Source organism: Mixophyes fleayi, chromosome 2, assembly GCF_038048845.1.
Source record: "Mixophyes fleayi isolate aMixFle1 chromosome 2, aMixFle1.hap1, whole genome shotgun sequence".
NCBI classification, from domain to species: domain Eukaryota; kingdom Metazoa; phylum Chordata; class Amphibia; order Anura; family Limnodynastidae; genus Mixophyes; species Mixophyes fleayi.
Genome location: NC_134403.1, coordinates 102518807 through 102540195, shown reverse-complemented (window position 1 = coordinate 102540195; position 21389 = coordinate 102518807). Strand labels below are relative to the sequence as shown.

The 21389-nt window shown below is 37.6% G+C and overlaps 1 protein-coding gene across 1 annotated transcript in view; it reads right to left on the bottom strand.

Annotated features, from left to right (window-relative positions):
* Positions 1-7976, bottom strand: part of PCDH17 (protocadherin 17) — a 156840-nt gene extending 148864 nt beyond the window's left edge. Inside the window, exons 1-2 of the mRNA XM_075199792.1 lie at positions 7548-7976; positions 3864-6405 (exon numbers count right to left, since the gene is read on the bottom strand). Of these exons, the coding sequence (XP_075055893.1) occupies positions 3864-6341 (2478 nt within the window). The 5' untranslated portion in view covers positions 6342-6405; positions 7548-7976. The remainder of the gene's footprint in view (positions 1-3863; positions 6406-7547) is intronic.
* Between the last annotated feature and the right edge of the window lie 13413 nt (positions 7977-21389).

Here is a 21389-nt window from a genome sequence, read left to right as displayed (position 1 = left end):
ATTTGATTCAACTAGACACTTTTAGTCATCTCTTATATAATAAAATTTTCTTTTGAACAGAAGAACACTCCAGTTCAATTTAAGAGATTCTGGCTGACCAACAAAATGTCATAGGACCAGAGAGAACTATTTAGCATCGGGAGTGGTTGCATGAAACATAGTACATAACTAATAAAAACAAATACTACTGGTGAAGGAAGCCAAATAAATCTCAGAAATCCCATGATGGGTATATGAGCCCCCAAATCTGTTTCTTAGTAGGAGCATTTATAGAAAACTTGTTGAAAAAGTTTATAGTATTTTGGGTTGTGTCTTAGTTTAAAAGGATTATAATAATTTTTGTACATCTTAGCTTTGTATGATGGGGTAGAAAGGAACTTATGCAAGTCAGAGATAGTGATAAGTAAGCATTGTTCCCTCTAAATTGAGCAAGCTGTGGATGATAGTGGTAAAAGCTGAACTTCTCCTTCCACTGTACACTGAACAACAGGTTATCAATTAAACCCATTAGGTGGAGTTCTTATTAAATTATATAATTATTCAATTTATACTCATCATACATATAGTTTAAACCCTTGTATACAAAACAAAGAATTAGAGAGGTAGTTTACATTTAATGTATAAAATGTGGCATTGCCTACTCCAGCCAATTAGATGTTCTCTACTGTTATGTTTGAAACTGTACCAGAATAATAACAGCTTGATTCTGATTGGTTGCTACAGGCAATACCACCTTTGTCTCTTATGCTACTTTTCAGAAATATCCCCTACTGAACGATAAAATGTTTGTCAAAAATTTATGTATGGACACTGTAGATACAGCACATAAAATAATGTGGTGTGAAAAGCATTATCTACTGCATATGGCATTTGTTAGAATAGGATAAAACAGGACAAGCAAAGCCAAAAAAACACTTTTCTGTGTCAGCTATGGGAAACTATACATATAATATGCATAAAAATAAGCAGTGCAAGGGCTAGTTAGTGTAAATTCAATTTCTTTTGAACCACATGCACTTGTGACATTTTATTTTTTTACTTCTAAGACTGTAAGTTGAAAATTGATGCTCAAATTGAAACAGTGTACCACAAGATACACACATAGCTTTATAATAAATGCATCATGTAACAGAAACCTGGGGGAAAAAACCATAAAGTATAATATATGCAGTATAGCACATATTCTTTGGAATACACCAAAATTTAGTAAATTTGTTAGAAATTGTTGAAATGATATAGAAGTTGACGCTGGTCAAACAAGCAGTGGAGCAAACTTTCCATTTTTAAGAGCCAGAAATAGGGTGCAGAACTGAGATCTATTGAAACTACCACAACATTTACGGTCCCAGCACTAAATTCTATGCATTCTGTGTATGGAGTGAGAATTAGCAAAGTGATTGGACTGTATCTGTAGGGAAGACCCATCCTAACAAGTTGTTTTTTTATCCCTAATTGCAACTCAATATAGTTACTAAGTTACTATTGTTGATTTCTGTTGCACAAATAAAGGGATAGAAATTGGTATACCAGAGTTCAAAATAATCATATTTTTGGATAAGAGAAATGAAGATGTACTTGCTAAATTCTAAATAAAATGCATTAATATTCTAAATAATGTTATGATGATAATTACATAAAATGCACTTTTAAAAATAGTTGCATTTTTCTTCCATTGTGATTGGGTTTACTAAAGGGTGAGAATCATATGTGAGCAAGACCCCGAAGCTCTGACATCCTCAGAGAACTATGCCAATTGTCCTTGGAGCATGAAAAAAATAAAATTACCTTACTTTATTTTCTGTTGCAGGGTTTTGCCCCTTAATAGAGCTTATCATAAACATATGATTTGTTTATAATTATGTTTATAAGTAATCAGTTTTCATAAAATATGATACCATCTTACTGTATATTTCTTGCATTAAAAGTGTTACATAGCTGTTGTATTAGTTTAACCATTTGGAACCTCAATGCATGTGAACATGTGGCAGGGCTGAAATCGTTTCAGGAAATATCTACTACAGTACATTTTTTTCACACTAAATAAATAATGTACCTTCCTATTTCTATTGTGTCTGAATAGTTACAATTTACCCAGTGTTTTTACTATTTAGCAAAGCAAAACAAAACAAAACCTTCAATAATAATGGGGGTTTAGGAAAGCATATAACAGCTATTTGCATTGTCCTCCAGTTCTTTGAGCTGGGGAGCAGGGATAGACGAAGTGTACTAAGTAAACACAATGAGTTACAATGTTTATACTTAGTGTACAGGGAAGTACATAAAAGTAATGCATCACTATCCCAGTTGTAACTCTTAAGATTTGAATCAATACCACCAATAAGTCACAAATCCAATGTCAAGGATTAAATTAATAAGAGAGAAGTTTAATTTGTGTTACAAACCTGTTCTGAATGAATTCTAAAAGCATAAGACACATTTCTGAGACCTGCATACAGACATGCTCACAATATGTTGCTATGTCTATTTCTGTCTTAGCAATGCAAAATGGACCCATTGCTAGAATATTTCACAGAAGGAAAATGAATAATTGTATTCCCTCCAAAACAGATAGTACAACAACCTGGCATTGTAGCTCAACATTATATATATATATATATATATATATATATATATATATATATATATATATATATATATATATATATATATACACACACACATACACACAATAATATGAGATGGGTAACATGTCATATTTCCGGATTTAAGTAATTAAGGCATTCTGGATGATTTAAAAAAAGTTGTGTTACTGGTTGTCAAACGCTACCTATTTTCACAAGCAGTATGTTTGTGTAGTTACATACATTTTTCTATGTCTAGATGTATGCTGGAATATGCAGTTAAATACTGTGCCTGTAACAAAACCAGCACATATGTGCCACTACAAAAATATTTACACATGTTGCATACTGAAATGATGCTTTCCCACCAGACAACACTGTGAACTCTGTCATAAAAATCAAATTATTTATAGCACCTACACTAATCCCCAGTTACGCTGCCATTTAAGTGGATATTCAAAGGTTAATGCTGTGTTGCATGCTGTAGAAATACAAGCTCAGCTGACATGCTATCTTACACTGCAGTGTGAAATATAAGCTAAGAGTAAAATAACATTATTTCCATGGCAGATTACAGTCAAGCAATATAAATATTATTTCCTTTAACTTGTCAACAGGACAGTGACATTCAAGCCATATATATATATATATATATATATATATATATATATATATATATATATATATATATATATATAAAAAAAACACTATGATATTTTATGTACAATACTTGCTATTTTCAAGTATGTCAATGGTAGAGTAGGAGTCATTATGAATGTATCAATGCTCAAAGAACCTGCAAGACACTGCTCAACCAAGCCCTGATTATGCTTAAAATACAGGAGATATCCATCTTCAAAGATACATGTATTTTTAGTACAAATAAATAACGATGCATACAGTGTATATTTCAGTGAGGTGCATTTTTCTATAAAACAACACAAAGGAAACATTATATACACATCAGCATATTGTATCATGCTGCTAATTATTCACTATTTTAAAATGCTTTCCATAAACCAAACTTTACGTTTAGGATTTCTGCAAACAAATAAAAAGCTCATTCTATAGTTAGGCTAAAATACTGCTATGTTATATTCATAAAACTCTTTGCAGATATCAGACTTCAATAACTGACTGCAAGCAAAGAATAAACAAACTTGGTCACAGAATACACTAAGCACAGCCTGAACTATTAACCCAAAACAATAGCAAAGTGTATAGAATGGAACATAATGACATATAACTCCCCCTAGTTATGTCCACCAGTGTTGACCCTACCTGAATTATAGACATCCGATTAGATGTAGTCTCAGTTGTGTTGCTCACTGGTCCAGTAAAACTGTTGTGGCAGCCAACATGGCCTTGAGGAACAGTCAGATTGTTAGATGTAGGCTTGAGGTACATTACTTCTGAACGAGGAGAACTGAGAGGGAGCCTGGTCTGGTAATCAAAATACATTGGTGATGTGGCAAGTGAGGGACTGCTTACCACGTTCATGACATTCATAGCATTTCTTTCTTCCACTTCACTCTGAACTAACATAATGTCATTCTTGTTTATTTTTTTCTTCTTACTTTTACCTAGTTGGGGGTGACTGTACTCTGCAATTCTACAGTTATAAGTTCTGATTTCCTTATTTTCCCTTTTACATTTGACAGCAATTGTGATCATGGCAGCCAATAGTATTATGGAAATTGTGCTTAATGTAACAATAAGAGGCAAGGACATATCCCACTGGTGCTGTTTTCCATTGACCCGAGGTTCCCCCTCTGGTAGAGATCCAGTAGTAGATTTAATAATGAGCTTAGCAACAGCTGAAAGTGCTGGTTTTCCATTATCAGTCACCTTGATCACAAGCTCTACAATTGGTGACACTTCTTCCCAATATGGATTGAGGGTTTTGATTTCCCCTGTCACAGGATCAATTTCAAAGAGGTGATCTTCATTGCCATATGCAATTTCATAGGTCAGTCTTCCACTTTCTCCAAAATCATTGTCCATTGCTCTAACTGTGCTCACGACATAGCCCACGCCTACGTTTCGGGGAACATGGATTTCTGCAGTGTCATTTTGCAAGATAGGTAGAGAAATAACAGGGGCGTTGTCATTAACATCCAGTACAGTCACTCTTACAGTAACATTGCTTTCTAGGTGAGGAGAGCCTGAATCTTTTGCAAGGAGTTTAAATTCAAAATATTTTGTTTGCTCATAATTGAAAGACCGTAGGGCATAAACTGCACCATTAGTGGGATTTACAGACACAAAGGTGTAAATTGACACATCCCCAACATAAGACGGTAGAATTGAATACGAAACAGTGCCATTGTGTCCAAGGTCTGGATCATGGGCTACAACAGAACCTAAATATTCTCCAGGAATGTTATTCTCAGAGACTTGCAATACATGCATACCTTTGTTAAAAGTGGGAGGATTGTCATTTTCATCTAAAATCTTAACAGTGAACGACTTTGAGGAATTTAAAGATGGGTTTCCATTATCTCTAGCAATTATAGTAACATTATATTCATCCTGTGTCTCACGGTCAAGAGGTCTGTCTGTTACAACTGTGTAGAAATTGTCATAGTTCTCTTCTAATTTGAAAGGCACATTGCCCAGAACCCGGCATTGCAACTGTCCATTTTTCCCCGAGTCCTTATCAGTGACCCTAACTAAAGCGATAACAGTGCCAGGGAGTGCTGCCTCACTAATTGCTCCCTGCCGAACTGATACAAAGCCAATTGATGGGGCATTGTCATTCTTATCAATCACCTTAACTGTAACTTTGCAGTGTGCAGGGATTGGGTTTGGGCCTTGGTCACGTGCTTGCACATCAATTTCAATCAGGTTGTTTTCCTCATAGTCCAGGTTACCCTTAACTTGGATTACACCTGTGTTGGGGTCAATTGAGAAAAGTTCCCGAACTCTGTCTGGTGCATAACCACTGAAAGAGTATATTACTTCACCATTAGAGCCTTCATCTGCATCTGTAGCATTGAGATCAATTACAACTCTACCCAGTGGTGAGTTTTCAGGGATTTCCACCATATATGAAGGTGCCTCAAAAACAGGACTGTTATCATTGGAATCTATAACTTTGACATTTATTTGCACAGTAGCAGATCTTGGAGGGTTGCCACCATCCAAAGCAGTCAAAATTAAATTATGATGGCTTTGCTCTTCTCTGTCCAGGGGTTTCTCTATAACCAGCTCAGGGAATTTTGTTCCATCACCTCTGGACTTTACATCTAAGGAAAACAATCCATTATGGTTGATAACATAAGTCTTTAAGCCAAACTCCCCAGAATCTGGATCATGGGCACTGGTGAGTGGAAATCTTGTCCCAGGAAAAGCATTTTCTGAAATGTCAATATCAATTTGTTCAGAAGGAAAAAATGGTGAATTGTCGTTAATGTCTGTGATATCCACTTTTATCATATATATTTCTTTATCATTGGCAAAAACCTCCAAGGACACTTGACATTTTAAATTTCTCCGGCATAAGGTTTCCCGGTCAATTCGTTGCTTAGTAGTTACCAGCCCAGTGTCCTGTTCTACATCAATCAAGTTTGGTGCAGAATTCTCTAGTACTCTGAAGTTCGATTTCTTACCCCTCTCCGAAATGCCAAGTTTTACATCATTGCCTAGATTTCCAACAATGGTTCCAGCAATTGCCTCCTCTGGTACAGAAAAATTTAAGTTTTTCAAAGTCAGGGCAGGAGCCCACAAAAAAAATAACAATAAAACTGAAAGGTACATCCCCAAACGTGTGTGCGAAAGATCTTCTCTGCTTCACTCGCCTTCTCTCCTCAGTTCCTTGAACCTGTTGATTTAAAAACACCTACAGTTAGATAAGCACCAAATGGACCATGGCAAAAGAGGCTGGCAGGGTTAAATCAGTGATTGTTTTTGCTGGAAAGACAATTCTTCACAATTCCACCGTAGCTATTCATCTCTTTAAAAATATTAATTGGAAAGGACAGCATAAATACTATAGCACTAAAGCCCAATAAACAACAGCATCAAGCTAACATAAGCTTATCTTCGGAACATTATCCTACAGTTATCATCACAACCCATTTTAAATCTTTATTAAAGGCAGTAATGCACAACACTCTTGCAATCAATATGATTTGTTTGAAAATGCATCCTAGACACATATTTTCAACAACTGTATGCTGAGATTAAACTCTACAGTGTGCACAGACAGCAACATGTTGAATCTAGAATGAAACTGCATTTATCACGTAGCATAGAGTAATTAGTATATCTATTAAAAACACTCACACACACAATAGTGGAGTCTAGTTCAAATGTATCAAATTCACCTTTTCATTTCAGTCTTTTCACAGCACTGGGTTTATTTAAAAAAAAACATGTAACTGAATTGGCTTACAAGCAGTAGTATTCAGTTAATTTTCAGTTCTCATTCCCTACAGTAGATCAAATCAACAGGCAAAGCATGGCTGGATGCACAAATGGAAAACGGGAAAAAACACACTTTGTAGGAAGAGGCAGTTGCTGTGTTCACAGGGATGGTAAATATATATTCACTAAATGCAAACTGAAATATGAACATAATAAAAACAAATGTAAATAACATAAAACCCACTAAAATGAACATTTACAAATAAAAGTCAGGAAACACATATACAACAATTATGTTTGTGGATGCATTTGTAGTCTGCTGATTTTTTTTTAAAGCCTGATTATAAGTCAGTTCTTTACTGAAAGTAATTGCCTAGAAGATTGCATGCATGCGTGAAATTGTTGTCCCTTAATATATGAATGACACATGCAGAATGCAGATGTTTAATAACTGCATGAGTCAGATTCAGAAATAAAAGGTACTAATTATTAGCAAAACCGCCCATACGTCCCAATGATCTGTATTGGGTTTTAGTGCACGCTGGCTATCACAGTGTTTTATTTATTTTTCTGAAAATAATGATAAATTAGTCTTACCTTTCAGAGAGCAGAGTCCCTGGACCTAAAGCACACAGCTATACATGGGCTGTACACTGCTGCTGCTTTTTATCCACAGCCTGTGCACCCAACAGCAATTGTGAAAGCCAAATACAATAGATTTCCCAAAACACAAATGCACCATGGGTAGCTCCAAATCAGTTCCAAAGTGCCCAGCTCATGTCGCGTCCTTATACTAAAAAAAGCAGCACAGATATTAGTAGGATGGGTAAAAGCCTTTGCCTTTTTCTGTGCTGGCTCATCGCAGCTGGGAACACAGATTCTTTCTCCAGACAGTCCTTAGACTACATGAATACAGTAAAAATACATCCATTCGAAATAAAGTAGAGTTTGTACAATTCAACAGTTGATTTAGTAGCTTTAATCCTTTATATCTTGCATTGTCTTACACCCAACCTTAGCTCCAAATGCCTCTTTACTGACTGACTCTATTCACCTCACGCTGCTGCTTAAACATTGACACTGTTCTCTTGCCAGCCAATCAGTGATCGCATAATAAACCCACCCAAATGCAGCGCCTTCCAATAGCAGAGGGAGGGATGGTTTTCTGGGCGTCTTTAGAATGTGAATGCTTTGTGTCATTGATTAGATCAGTTAGGTCTGAGACAGTAACAATGTGAGAAGGGATGCTTGTAAATGCTGCTTTTCATTTCCACAGTGTGTCTTCTAGCACACTGACTGGGAGGATCAACCCCATGACACTTACAAGAGGTCTGAGTTAAATCAATGCATCAATATCTCTATAGAACAAAAATGCATATATTTTAGATAGCGTAGTGAATTCAGATTAGCATATGTTAATACATATAAACAAACAAACACACACGGAAGATACATGCTAAGTAGGCTTGCAAAAGGTCATATAAGTTACTTAACAAAAATAATGTACCACGTAGCCGTCATATAGTTTAATCATGTATAATGCAAGAACATATATATATATATATATATATATATATATATATATATATATATATATATATATATATATATACTAGGAGTTCCATTTGTCCATTTGTGGAATAGTTCACAACAAAATTATCTACAAATAAAACCAGAAGAATTTGTGACCACTACTGTATTTAAAGAAACTGAACTGCAGCCCACTATTCATACATACACACACACAGACACAGACACACACACAGACACACACACACACACACACACACACACATATATATATATGAATACATATATATATATATATATTTATATATATATATATATATATATATAAATACATATATATATATATATATATATATATATATATAGAGAGAGAGAGAGAGAGAGTTTTACATATACTTTCCCTATTTTCAAACAGTTTGTGCAGCCTACCTATAACACCCATAAGGACAGGGTGCAGGGATTATTTGCATGAAAAACAGTCTCTTATCAACTGTTGATGTTCAGAAATATCTCAAGTACGTCAGGTTATAGGCTATTTCAAAGGTGAAGCACTTTGCATTATCGATATGTAACTCAAGTGAGGACAGGATTTGGAATAAGGTGATGTTCTGTAGACCTCTAGAGGACACAGAAAAGATAGAAAACAATTAAACTATACAAAACAAATACTGGCTTGTATGGATGATTACTAAAAATAAACTACCTTCAGAAATGTATAGTTTATGTGTCAAGGTTGGAAGAGGGAGAGAAATGCAGTACTTACTGAATATTTTTCACCTATTCATGCCTATTAATTTCTGATAAAGGAGATAATAAAATAACCTTCAACTATATAACTTGCACAACTAGTTCTTTCATTTATCATCTTTCTTGACAATGCCTGAGGGACAGCAGCACTGGTATTCTCTAGTATCCGTAGCCAATGGAGAGTAAATGCCAAGGGTCCAGATTCCAGGTTTGAATGTGTGCATTGCTTTATACATTAAAAACTTACTCATAGAGCATAAAATGTAAAATTAACACTATAATTCTCTACAGTAAAGCCTCTATTCACATTGGTTAACAGTTGGGTCATTTTGTACACTAAAATTCTATATTTGTGTACCTATATCTGCTGGTGTGTTTTCTTATGTGCTCAGGATGGTCCACCTAAGAGATGTCTAATTATGCCTGATCCAAACTGCCTGGTCCAAGAAGTCATAGTGCTCTCCATATTTGTGTTGCACATTTTCATACAACTACAATTATTCTAATATTTGATTATGTTTTGGATGTGAAATATGAAAGCTTATTAGTATTTTTAAAAAGTGGTTTTAGTGTTACTATTTGTTATAAAATGACAATAAAAATCCATATTTGTGCTAATTCTCAGATATATTAATAATGTGCAAAAATGTAAAATGTACAGTAAATTGTTGAATAATAGATATGATAAGTGCATATAAACAGCAGGTGAATGTTATATTAAAAAGTACAGTGGTACTGTGTGGTTGTTTATTAATAATCTTGAAACTCAACAAAATTAAGAATCTGTTCATAAAAATGTTACTTATTTTAACATACATACTTTACAGACCTTCATTTACAAAATAAAATATTATAATTTAGCCAACACCCCATGCTGATCTCATCTTCAATCTTTTTATCTTTTTTTCTTGATCCACCACAGTGCACAAGGAATAAAAGTTAATCCAATAAATTGTCTAAAAATGTTTCTAAAATCCTCTTTTTTTCTTTAATAAAAACCAATGTGCATATATATTTAGTTTTTATGTGTAATAGAAGGATGTACAGGTTTTCTAGTCTAGTCAACAGAGACGGGGAGGGGGGGGGTTATAATTACCACCTTTGGGGGTCCTACTTCATTATAGGTTTCCATGCATCTGGGGAGCCTGAAAGAACCCCTGTGGTTTATTTCAGTTTGAGATTGATTACTTCTAGCATAAGGGGCAACTCAGGGGCTGATGCTGAGTGCGACGTATGCCAGCTTCAGTAGTGTGTCTTGCATGAAATCGCTGCATGCATTCCCTGAAAGTGGGCCCATGCACATGGCCTATTCAGACTTACACAATTCTTTTACATAGGGAGAGGTGGGACAGTGTAGGGAAGGGGGTGTACAAATGCAGGCAGAGTATAGTACATGTGTATATACACATATCATAGGCAAACCACGGGGGGGCGGGGGTTTTTCCACGCACTAGGAATCCCCACCCCCGTGGTTTGCCTATGATATGTGCTCCAAGCCTGGGGCACTGTTGTGAGGAAACCCCCCTCTACAAATCCTGCGTTTGCCCCTGCATATGCAGCTCATGCAGAATTGCAGAATTCTGCATGTATGCCTGTTAGTAGGAGTATTATTAGGAGCTGCTAATACTTGCTGTTTATAATGACTTGTTTTATGCCGGCCCCGTATTATGCTGATACGAGGTGGACGCATCTTAAGATGTGTTTGGCTCTGCATGGGTGGAAATAGTTATTTTTCTGTGCTTTTTTAGGATAATTTACTCCCATTTTGCAAGCACCTCTGCTTCAGTCCCTCTGGTCTTTGCTTCCTCCTCTACCCCCTCCCCCATTTGCTACATCTATCCTTGTGGTGCCAAATCTAGGTGCTGATTATCAATTTCTTGATTTTTTTGGACTACTTCTTATGCACCTTCATGTCTAAGCCAAATTTCAGATTTTTATGACAAAATGAATTCATTGGGAGTTACTTTATTTTCTTTTTTATGTATATATTTTCTATGTATTCATTTTTTTTATATTCCCAAACGTACCCTTTTTAAGTTCATTATACAGATAAAATAGGAAAAAAATGTAATTATCTTGCTCTTCTGATTATATTGATATCAAATATGTGTTATTTACTTTTGAAATAAAGGAATGAAAAGACTGCAAAGGATACTTTTTATTTATTTATATATTTGTAAATCCACATTGTATATAATAATACTATTATTGTTATTAATAATAATACTACATTTTCCCTGTGACAGCGCTAATAGTTTCTATATAAATAGATTTAATAGTGTTGCTCTATTAGATCCAAGGTGCATACTATTTGCAGCTGTGCCTCAGTCAGGGTCCCCTCTCACCTGCAGGATCTGAAGAACAAGTAGAGAATTTCAATTGCCAGCACCAACTTTTCTGGAAAAATATTAAACACCTTTATTACATCACCTAATTAAGTTTTGGCCTCTGCTCAAAGTGTGACATTTTGTGCAATAACAAACAATATTTCTTCCTTTGTTCTGACATGGAAACTGCTGGGGATGTCCTTGTGATATCACTAAAGAAATGAAAAAAAAGATTTTCTCCCCTTCAAATATGGGGCACTTTGCACTTAGACATAAACCTATATGAAACATACAGCTTTCTGTTTTAAATAAAGCAACGCGGTTTAGGAATCAGTTAAAAGATATATATATATTTAAGCCACACATATGCAATCTCCATAGTCAAACATTAGCGGTAGAATTGGTAATACTGAAGAGCTCAGTGACTTTCAATATGACACTGTCATTGGATGCCACTTTTCCAGTTCATCAAATGTCTTCCCTGCCCTGCTTGGCTGTACTAGTCAATTTTTATTGTGAAGTGGAATGTTGAGGAGCAACAACAGCTCAGCCTCGAAGCGGTAGGGCACACAAGCTTACAGAATGGCACTGCTGAGTGCTGTTTTCGTTAAAATCAGTGGTGGAACTACCATTGGCAGGTACCGTGCACAGGGGCCCATGAAGGTAATGGGGCCCACTGAATGGCAGATGCAGAAGGTTGGGGGCCCCATTTCCCTCTTCCCCACACTGGGGCCCAAAGCTCTTTGTTAAAATCAACCATCCTCGGTTGCAAAACTCACTGACTCTGGAAGCAACATCAACACAAGTACTGTTTGCTGGGAACTTCATGGATTGGGTTTCCATGGCTGGGCAGCCACACACAAGCCTCAGAATACCATGTGCAATACAACACATTGACTGGAGTAGTGGACTCTGGACCAGTGGAAATGCATTCTCTGGAGCATCAAATCATGGTTCACTATCTGGCAGTCTGACTGAAGAATCTGTGTTTGGCAGATGCCAGAACACTTCCTACTCACATGCATGCAGTGAACTGTAAAGTTTCGTGGAGGAGGAATAATGGTGTTTCCATCTTTGTGGCTACAGTTTGGGGAAGGACCTTTCCTGTTTCAGCATGGTAATGCCTCTGTGCACAAAGTGAGGTCCATCAAAAAATGATGTCCTGAGTTTGGAAAGAAAGCACTTGACTGGCATGACCTGACCTCAATCCCATCGAAAACCTTGGAGATAAATTGGAACGTTAACTGCATGCCAGGCCTTAACGCCAAACATCAGTGGCCAACCTCTTTAATGCTCTTGTGGCTGAAATGATGTGAATCCCCACAGTCATGTTCAATCTAGTGGAAAGCCTTCCCAGAATAGTGGGAAGCCTGATCATCCCAGCCTTAACTAACACCTATAATCTCTCTCTCTCTCCACGGGTATCTTTCTCTCACTATTAAAGCATGTGGTAATTACTCCTATGCTGAATATAACAAATTCGGGCCCAAACTCTCACACAGTATGCCAGTCCAACTCTAAAACACAGGTCCTTCCAGGCTTCTTGAGAGTCTCACCTACAATTCCCTCACACTCTTACACAATTCATGTGGCTTAACACACGCATGTGCACCAGGTTTTCATCAGGAGTAACAAATGGGTACACATATGAACAACAATAGTGTAGAGAAAGTTTAGGAAAAGCACAGAGATCTGTTAGTAATAAATGCTAAAGCTGCATTATCCAGTTTGTACACAATATAATAATATAATGAAGTGTCATATACATAAGAAGAGTGTCTGAATAGTGATATTAATAAATGTAAAAGTCTCATTTTCAATATAAAATATAATTAGATACAAGCAAATTAAATTAAATACTATCATCAGGGCCGTCTCTTCCATTGGGCACAATGGGCAAGTGCCCGGGGGCCCTGTAGGCAAGGGGGCCCGTCCGAGGCAGCGCTGAAAAAAAAATCCTGCAAAAAAGAAAAAAAAAGAAAATACTTACCTTGCTGTCACGCGGTCACGTCAGCTGGCGATCCGGCTCCCTCCCTGTTCCCCTCTTCCATGCTCTATATATTTATATTTAGGGGCCCCGGTGCACTGCATTGCTCGGGGCCCCATAATGTACTTAAGGTGGACCTGACTATCATCTGTTGTTTTCCCCTGTAAAAGTGAACTGTGAATCACTATTATGCAATGGAAATAGATTACCGCGACTTTACATAATGTAGCAGTCACAATAATGTATTAAGTACAATCAGTGAGACGGGGCAAAAAACATTCAGCCAATCAGAAGTAACTAGATAGTGCTGCTGATCATCATCATGATCATTGTGACTTGTAGCACTAGCTCTCCAGCATCCACAAGAGATACGCTCCCTGACAGGTGTATTTTCATATACGTCCAGGTTTACCACAGACTCAGTTACATGAAGACAACACAGTTCATCATCCAAAGTACACCATATCTACTATGAAGCATGAGGGCGGCAGCATCTGTTTCTCTTCATCTGGAACAGGGGGTTCTAGTCAGGATAGAGGGCATAATGAATTAATCCAAATATCAAGATATTTTGGCACAAAATCTGCTATCCAAAAATTATGACACCTCATGAAAGTTTATACTGTTGAAAAGTCATGTATGTGCATGGGTGTGTTGGTAAAAGTGTAACTCAATGATGATGTTTTTTTATCACACCAGTGATAGGAAGGTTAATATCTTATTCCAGATAAGGTTTCATCCCTTGTCACAAAGGAAGGTGTTCATCAGCCCTTTATATCTCTATCCTTACTTATGACTGATGATTAAGATATATTATCTGCATAAAGTAAATTAACATGTATGGATTCCCCATTCAAACTCAGGTTTGATGGTATGTACTCTATAAGCCACTTGCAGATTTGTCACCATGAAGTCAATCATTTCAGCTGGCATGTATGTATATATATATATATATATATATATATATATATACATACAGTATATCTATCTATCCATGCAACCCCCACTTTATTTAGTTTTCTCTGGGTGTAAACTTATTTTTTATGGAAGGCAAAAAATAGTTAGTATAGCCATGTTCAAGCAGGTCCACCTGGACAGTATCACTTGTGACGGGATTAGATAATCTGCTCGTCGGCAAACGGCAAATTATTCCTGAAAATGTAGGCAGCAATGTAAATCATACATGCCAACTTTCAAAACTTGGAATCGTCCGTGGAGAAGTCATGTGACGGGATAGGAGGAGGTGTGGTGACGTCGTCGTGTCACCATAGCCCCGCCCAAACTATAAAATGCCTAAATTCATGGCATTGAATAGTAGGGGCGGGGATTAATAACGCGATTAAGCCCCGTCCCCGCGATTCAATGCCGTGAATTTTGGCGAATCCGAGAAGTTTGCCTACCCTGGAAATTCCGGAGACTCCCGGGAATTCCGGGAGAGTAGGCAAGTATGATGTAAATATGAAAAAAAGCTAAAAAATACAGCAGTGAGAGCATAGCAGTGGGAGTTGCCTAGCCCATTACTTGGTATTGTTTATAGGCTTGGTATAAATATTATATATTTTTTTTACTATAAATATATATTTTTGTCTGTTTTTCAGCTATGTAAATATATTTGAGAAAATATGGGAACATGTTCAAAAGTGAAATGTTACTGGAATAATGTCAGACATCTAGGATATCCAAGCTTACTTATGTGCTTTCATAGTCAGTAGATACTCTCCATTTATTAACACATGCAATATCACTGCAGTCTAGACAGCAAGAGGAATCCTTCTTCTGCAGCCCGTGCAACAGACAAGAAAATGAGGATCCATTTTGCGAAGTAAATACTGCTATACTGAATTTTCCCTATTTTAGTAGCCATTTTGATTGTAAATGGAAGCCATACAGACAGTGCTGCATATAGAATATTTATTTTGGACCCTGCTGTTTTGAGATAGCACAGTTGATGTTTGAAGGCACTTATGACTGTGTGTGCTGTAATGAAAGTAGAATTGTATCTGATGTATTTGTAAATATAACTGTATAACACAGCAATTTGTTTTAAGAGTGAAGATGGTTGTAGATATTTATGTCAAATGTAAACACAGGTTTATACCAACAAAAGGAGGAGACGGAACAGGATGTTTTCCACATTGTCTGCTAAGCCCAGAAGCTGAATTTATAACTATCCTTACTGGAACTTCCTGCTGGTTTTCCTCTCTGGCTGACAATAAACCAAATGTATGAAAAAAAAATGCTGGTTTAAAAGTTTTCCAGGGGTCTCTTCTGAGATTGCTATTAATGACATTAAGCAATTTCCTTTGTAATTCAGTTGGCCTCTATTATGAACTATTAACCCTTTCACGTATTCTTTGTTTCTCATGGAACAAGGACATATTGTATATTTTCTATAATTATCACATTTATGCCTATTAATGAATGGGGAAACAAAGTTAGTCACTTATAGAAAGGTTTTTTTTTTTTTTATATCTGTGGGTGTAACTAGAAATGACTGGTCTTCATGGCAGATTTGTAAAGAGGACCCCACCAGCTCATCTCCACCTTTGTAGTAAAACCCATAACTTTCACATAATTGTTGACATGCACAACATGTGCAACAATGTGAAGCTGGTAGCAGTTACAAGCCCAATCTGCAGAATGACACTTGGGCCTGATTTTGAGTTAGTAACAAAGCAAAGAAAAAGAGTAACTTTGCACCTTGGTAAAACCATGTTGCATCAGAGGAGGAGATAAATTTAAATGTAGGGACAGAATTATATTTGGGATACGGCACATCATAGATCAACTTTAATTTCAGTGTAAAAATAAAGCTATCAATTTTATTTATGTGCTACATGAAAAAACAGCCAGTATTTTCCTTGCGTGGGAAAAAAAAAGTCCATTTGTATCACTTGCATTGTAACATGGTTTGTCCAGGTGCAAAGTTGCTCCTTTTCTTTTCTTTGCTCCAACTCAAAATCAGGCCCTTGATGTCTGAGTGTGTTTTGTTGCATGCTCATTATATACAGAATATCATTTGCACATATACAGTATATCATCTCCATTTAACCATTTATCTAGTCTTTCCACTCTAGACAGTTCAAATTAGGTAGCTCTTTTGAATCTGAAAAATACTAATTTGACTGCTTTCTGTTGTTTGCGGTGAGGAGGCAGGAACAAATATACCACATTCCCCCTTGTCCCCTCACGCAAAGAAATTAGCAGAGCTGAGTAATGTACACTATAATAGCACAAGGACTGAAAATAACTCACACAGATATAGATAGAGATATATACTATATATATATATATATATATATATATATATATATATATATATATATATATTTATGTAGTGCAGTGCTGGTGGACATGATGGCCCGCACATGTGCACTACTGTCAGGGATTGATAAAGCTCTGCTCATAGTCAGGGCCGCCTTTCCGACTGGGCACGATGGGCAGGCGCCCAGAGGCCTAGTTGGACAAGTAGACCTGAGGCAGGGACTCCTGTAAAGAAAAAAAAATGAAAAAAAACAAAAACAACTTACCTTTTGCGGTCACCTTGTGGCGATCCGGCTACCTCCCTGGTCCCCTCTTCCGTGCTGCGCTCTCAGTGAGTGTCGGGCTTGATGACCTGACATTCACTGTGAGCACAGCACTGAGCAGCGCAGGACAGTCACAGCGACAGCGACAAAGAAAAGAAGGCAACTGAAAGGTAAGTTAAGGGGGATTTAAAAAAAAAAAAGTGATATATATATATATATATATAAAAGTTAACCTGTGCATGATACTCATGCATTCTAGTCAAATCAAGCTACTTAAGGTCTTAAAAAGGTTCTTGTCATGCATTTGGGCCTAGCCCAGGCCTCCTCAGGGGAAGAGCGTTACTTCCCGACGCAAGCGCCTTTTTTAATGTGTGTTCATGAGGTAAAATTACCTCACGAAAATGAGTTTGACCCCTCAACTCGTAAATTTAGCCTTTACTACCCCTCTCACGGGAGGAAGGGGGGGATGATGGAAGTTAACGGACTTCACTATTATAATTTTTTTGTCAAATAATGTCAGTATACCAAATTTCAGGTCAATTGGATGAGCCCTTTCTGAGAAAATAGTTTTTTCCACACACACACACACACACACACACACACACTAACACACGCCGCTACACATGTGTGTTCATGAGGTAAAATTACCTCACGAAAATGAGTTTGAGCCCTCAACTCGTAAATTTAGCCTTTACCACCCCTCCCACGGGGGGAAGGGGGGATGATGGAAGTTAACTGACTTCACTATTCTAATTTTTTTGTCAAATGATGTCAGTATACCAAATTTCAGGTCAATTGGATGAGCCCTTTCTGAGAAAATAGTTTTTCCCACACACACACTAACACACGCCGCTAGGCTTTTACTTTTATATATTAGATAATGCTAAGAATTTAGTAGGTCAGTGTATAACTCCGCCCAGCAGGTGGTGCTGCAGCTTGTTTTTTTTTCCCACACACAGACTAACACACGCCGCTAGGCTTTTATATTATAGATATAAATATATATATATATATATCACTTTTTTTTTACACACACACAGATATGTATGTATATATATATATATATATATATATATATATCACTTATAAATATATATATATATATAAAGGGGGCCCCGGTGCACTGCTTTTCCCGGGGGCCCATGATGTTGTTAAGATGGCCCTGCTCATAGTGACATCACAGAGACCAAGGAAGTGAGGTAAAAGTGACAGTTAGGTGAGAGGGATGACATTAAACTGACAGTTGCAGTGTGGCAGTTGGTCCCAGTCAGAGGTGAAACCTGCGAGTCTGTCAGGGAAGAACCCTGTCATGTTGTCAGCAGAAAAAGCCCTGAGAGTCTCTGAAGAAAATCAGCCCAGGAGGAAACATCCGGGAGGGACAGAAGAGTATCAGCTCTGACAGGAAGCAGAGCCCAGTCAGACTTGTCAACCCTGTCCTGTGAGAGAAACAGCTGAGATTTCCTGTGAGAGGTTTGATGAGAAAACTAAATCTAAATGGATGAGTAACCCCTGTTTATTTACTATTTGATGGGACTTGTTATTAGGCATCTTGTTATTAGCTAGATAGGGGCTTGATGGGAAGGGCCAAAAATAATTTGTACCCCCCTTTGCAGGACTACACCCCTTACACACCTAAATTCTTCAAGTCATATTCCGCCGAAATAAAGACAGACTAGTGATTGTGCTTATTGAAAAAGTGAGGAATACTGGAGATTGTCACCATTAAAAGAGATCTATGTTTGACAAAGCTAAGGAAAACTGACACCAGTGACTTTATTCTGGAGCCTTTCCTCATAAGACCACTTAACTGCATTTTATTGCTAGATATGCATATAGTGATTAAGTGTTAAGTGTTAAGTGTTAAGTCAGTGGATATGTGTTGAGTTTGGAATGTACTATTGTTTATTTTTTTTTGCCATGACCAGGATCCCTGGATTTGTTACAGATTAAGAGCCTGGATCTAGGTGAGCAGTAAAGAGGGCGAATAAGGCATGTGTTTTAGTGTTTTATTGCAAATAAAATTAAATAAATTGTGTGTGTTCTATTTACATTTTTCCATGGTGCACTACAGGTCCTTGGATACCAATACATGCTAGCATTTGTGGTTCTCTAAGTGCCAACATGCCCTGTCAGCCATGGGTATGCTGGTACTTTAAATACTACAAGCACCAGAATGCCCAAACACTTAATGGCATGCTGGGAACTGTAGTTTACCAGGGAATGTTTTCTTATCAATTAATTATTATGACCCCACACCCACCACCACAGTGGTGTGGGAAGACCCTAGTGCACAGGGGTATAACCAGACCATGTGCTTTTAAGCACAGGTCTGGTTACACCTGGGGCGGGGACTTTTTTTGTTTTGTACAGACATGATCTCGATTGGGGATCCAGCCCCGTGTTGACCAGCCTGGGGTCGGTTTGGCAATATGGCAGGGGGACCCCAAGCATACACTTTTTGTCCCCCCGATTTTGCTTAGGCTGGCATCACTAGGGCTGTTTAAGATTTGTAAGGGGTTGGGGACACGCTGTTTTTTTTTATTATTCTTGTTTATTTAATTATTAAGTTTACCTAGCCGCCCCCCAGCAGTGAACAAATTAAGTAATGTCACTGAGGTGGTGGGAAGTTTAAAATGGATTCTATTACAGCAGTTCTGGCACCGCTCGGACTGATTAAACTTTATAATGAAAGCTGTGCCAGGGCAAATATTAGCAGGGGCAAACGCAGGATTTCTAGAGGTGGGTTACCACATGTTTGATTTTGGAATAAAGCAAAAAAAAATGAATTGCTGCATTAAGCCGACAACAGACTATAACTAAGAAGTTTGGTTGAGTAACAAGGTGTAAGACATAATCTAATAAAAACTGGTACAGAAGCAGATACTGAGAGGTGCCCCTGCCACTGTTTCCTTTTGCCGGATTTATTCCTGATTTTCAGAAAAAATTTGCCCGATCAGGAATTTTTGGTGAAACCCTGGTAATTCTAACTTCATTTAATATTTTAAGATTAACTTAAAAAAAAAATTATTTGTTTTTTTAAAAAAATGGCAGCTGTCAGGAGACTTTTGGCGGTACATATGCAGGTTAAATTGTCCCACAATTTTCTCCCTGAACTCCAGCTCTGACCTACCATTTAGTCTGAGGAGATAAAGGGAAGGGGGTAGTTGCTGATTTAGGACCATGACCTGCCCATGGTAGGAAAAAAGGAAGGAAAGAAAAATCAGAGTTAGATATGGTGTACATTTCATCATCATAAGCTATTTATATGGCACCACTAATTCCGCAGCACGCTACAGAGAATGCAGTCACATCAACCCTGCGCCATTGAAGCTTACAGTCTATATATATTGAGTAAGATATACACACAGAAAGACTAAGGTCAATTTAATATTAGCCTATTAACCTACTAGTATGTTTTTAGAGTATGGGAGGAAAGCCACGGAAACACGGGGAGAACATACAAACTCTTCACTGATAAGGCCATGGTTGGGAACTGAACTCATGACCCCAGTGCTGTCAGGCAGAAGTGCTAACCACTAAGCCACTGTGACTGTGTGCTAGGAGAGAATACAGTATATTATGTGTTCTGTGAATATTTCCATACTGCCTACTACAGGATAAATGTATGAATATTTTCTATTATAAAATAACCATGTGGTAACTGGTAGGTAGTAATGTAGGAGGTACTACACTAGGTAAGTGCACACCAGTTATTGAACAATTTGCAGACTGAAAGTGGAATGGAAATAACACAGGGAAGTTAGATTGTCAGCTTTCATGTTACATTTATAATCTTATGTATATGTCCTGGAGTTTTAACTAAATATTTAGGAAATATTATCAGGCAATGTAAGGTTTTGACAAGGGGCCCAGATGATCCTAACCCACACAAGTATCTTGTCCAGACTTGCCAACTCTCCCGAAATATCCGGGAGACTCCCGCATTTTGCGAGAGTCTCCCGGGCTCCCAGGCGAGTGTGGCAATCCCCCGCATCTGGATAATTCTGCCCACTTCCTAGTGAAGTGGGCAGAATTAAGTCCCAAACGCCGCGATTCCCGGTGAATCGCGGCGTTTGGCCCCGCCCCCCGCTGTCAAATGACGCATTTTGCGTCATCACGTCATGGGGGCAGGTCCAAAATGATGCCACTTGGAGCCCCGCCCCCCTGTTACGCCCACCTCCTCTGCAGGCTCCCGGATTTCACCAACAGAAAGTTGGTAAGTATGATCTTGTCTAGGGCCCCATGGAATCTTAATCCGGCTCTGGTCAGAGCATGAAACAAGTGGCAGTTTTGCATTCTAAATTGTAGAAACAGACAATTT